At 30.2% G+C, this 1820-nt stretch overlaps 1 protein-coding gene across 1 annotated transcript in view; it reads right to left on the reverse strand.

The window, feature by feature from the left end:
• The window catches only part of CCDC178 (coiled-coil domain containing 178), a 466106-nt gene that overhangs the window by 419769 nt on the left and 44517 nt on the right, over positions 1-1820 (reverse strand). The window contains 1 exon segment of the mRNA XM_012656574.1: positions 301-460. Coding sequence (XP_012512028.1) covers positions 301-460 — 160 coding nt within the window.

Here is a 1820-nt window from a genome sequence, read left to right on the forward strand (position 1 = left end):
GGGAATTTTTTTTTATTTGCAATATAGTGGGAATGTATATTATTATGATACATCCTCAGGCAATTTGACAATATATATGAAGAGTTTTAAAGTGACACAGAAATATAGTGCTTTAGGAATTTATATATACATAAATTTACACATACTAAAATATATAATATTTCAATTTATATATAAACCTAGTGATAAGATAGGTATGGGTAATTTAAAATCTTTCTTTTCTCTTTATCTGCATTTTTTGTGTAGGAATATATATTACATTCCTAATTAATATCTAATTTCTCAGTGCAATAAGTGCATTTGTGAAAAATTCTTACTTGTAGACCTCTAAGTTTATTTCATCATTTTGAATATCTTTATCCATTTCTTCTTTATTTTGTTCAGCCCTCAATTTGGCATTTTTGCAGTCTTCTTCAGCTGCTTCAAGTTCATCATGCACTTGATCAAATATTTCCGTTACCTGGAAATAAAAATATTTTTGCTAAAATATTAAATTAACCTAATGGTTAATTAAAAGGAAGACCTTTAACTAAGGGTAGTATTGATTTAGGTAAAAAGTCCTTTACACACATTTTCGTCCCATATTTAGTCTATTGTTTAGTAAACGGAGTTTCAGGTTTCTTTTACCTTGATAAGGCATCAATGCTGGGGTTGTATAAAACCTATTGAATAAAATAACTTCAGTATCCAAGTTAACATGTCCAAAATAAAGTCACTACCTTTTCATTCCAAAAAACCCTATTATTATTTATTGCTTTTATTGTTCAAATAATATTATGCTATACCAAAAAAAAAAAATCCAGAAAACAAAGATGAACAAATAAAATCGATAAAAATCACCCATACTCCCCTCAATCAATAATAACCATTATTATCTTAGAAGTTTGGTCTTCCAGCTGTCCCCTGCCGACAACACACCCAAATCTATTATCAGGGAAAAACACTAAAACAATAAAAGAATACCAATTTAAACACCTATGGACACATTTTTAATGAATGACAATAAAAATGTTGATAAAATTGTGAGTTATGGCAGTAGAACTGAGTTTGGCTGTAACAGAAATAAGTCAAATAAGTTGCTTAAAGAAGATTGCTTTTCTCTTACAGAAATGGATCCAACTCTCCTTTGCCTTTCTATTCAGCCATCTTGAGTACAATTAATAGCTTCCATTCTTAAGTTGTTTCATGCTATAAAATGGAAATGAGAGCTACAGTTATAACATCCAGTTTGCTGTAAATTTAGAAAATGGCTAATTACAAAAGGGTGCTACTTCTGGCTGAGTCAGTCCATTTCAATGAACTTTTCTAGAAGTCCTAGCCAAGAACTCTACCAACATCTCATTAGAAATACCATGAGAAAAGGGAAACTGGGAAATAAATTTAGCCAAACACATTGCCATTCAACTATATAGGGGTCTCTTAATTAAAAGGATAATACTAGTATTATTGTTCAGAGTGGAGAAATGAGATTTCTTCAGCATTGCTACTACTCCAGTAATATAAATTGTTAGAGGCACTTTAGAGAGTAATTTAGTATTATCTAATAAAATTAAAAATGCATATAACCCATGACCCAGTAAATACTCCACTAGGTATATATCCACGGAAAATTCACATGCATATAGACAGGAATGTGTTCCTGGGTGATTATTGTTTATAGTCAAATCACCACTTTTGTTGCCAAATATTGAAAACAATTGAGATGACCAAGGGAAGAGAAAATGGGAAATAATAAAATTGTGAGATATCTATTTGATGGAACATAGCAAGCAAAATGAATGAACTAGATTTATAGGCATCAACAGTAGCTTGATTAAACT

This window comes from Propithecus coquereli, unplaced genomic scaffold (genome assembly GCF_000956105.1).
Source record: "Propithecus coquereli isolate 6110/MARCELLA unplaced genomic scaffold, Pcoq_1.0 Scaffold51, whole genome shotgun sequence".
Lineage (NCBI taxonomy): Eukaryota > Metazoa > Chordata > Mammalia > Primates > Indriidae > Propithecus > Propithecus coquereli.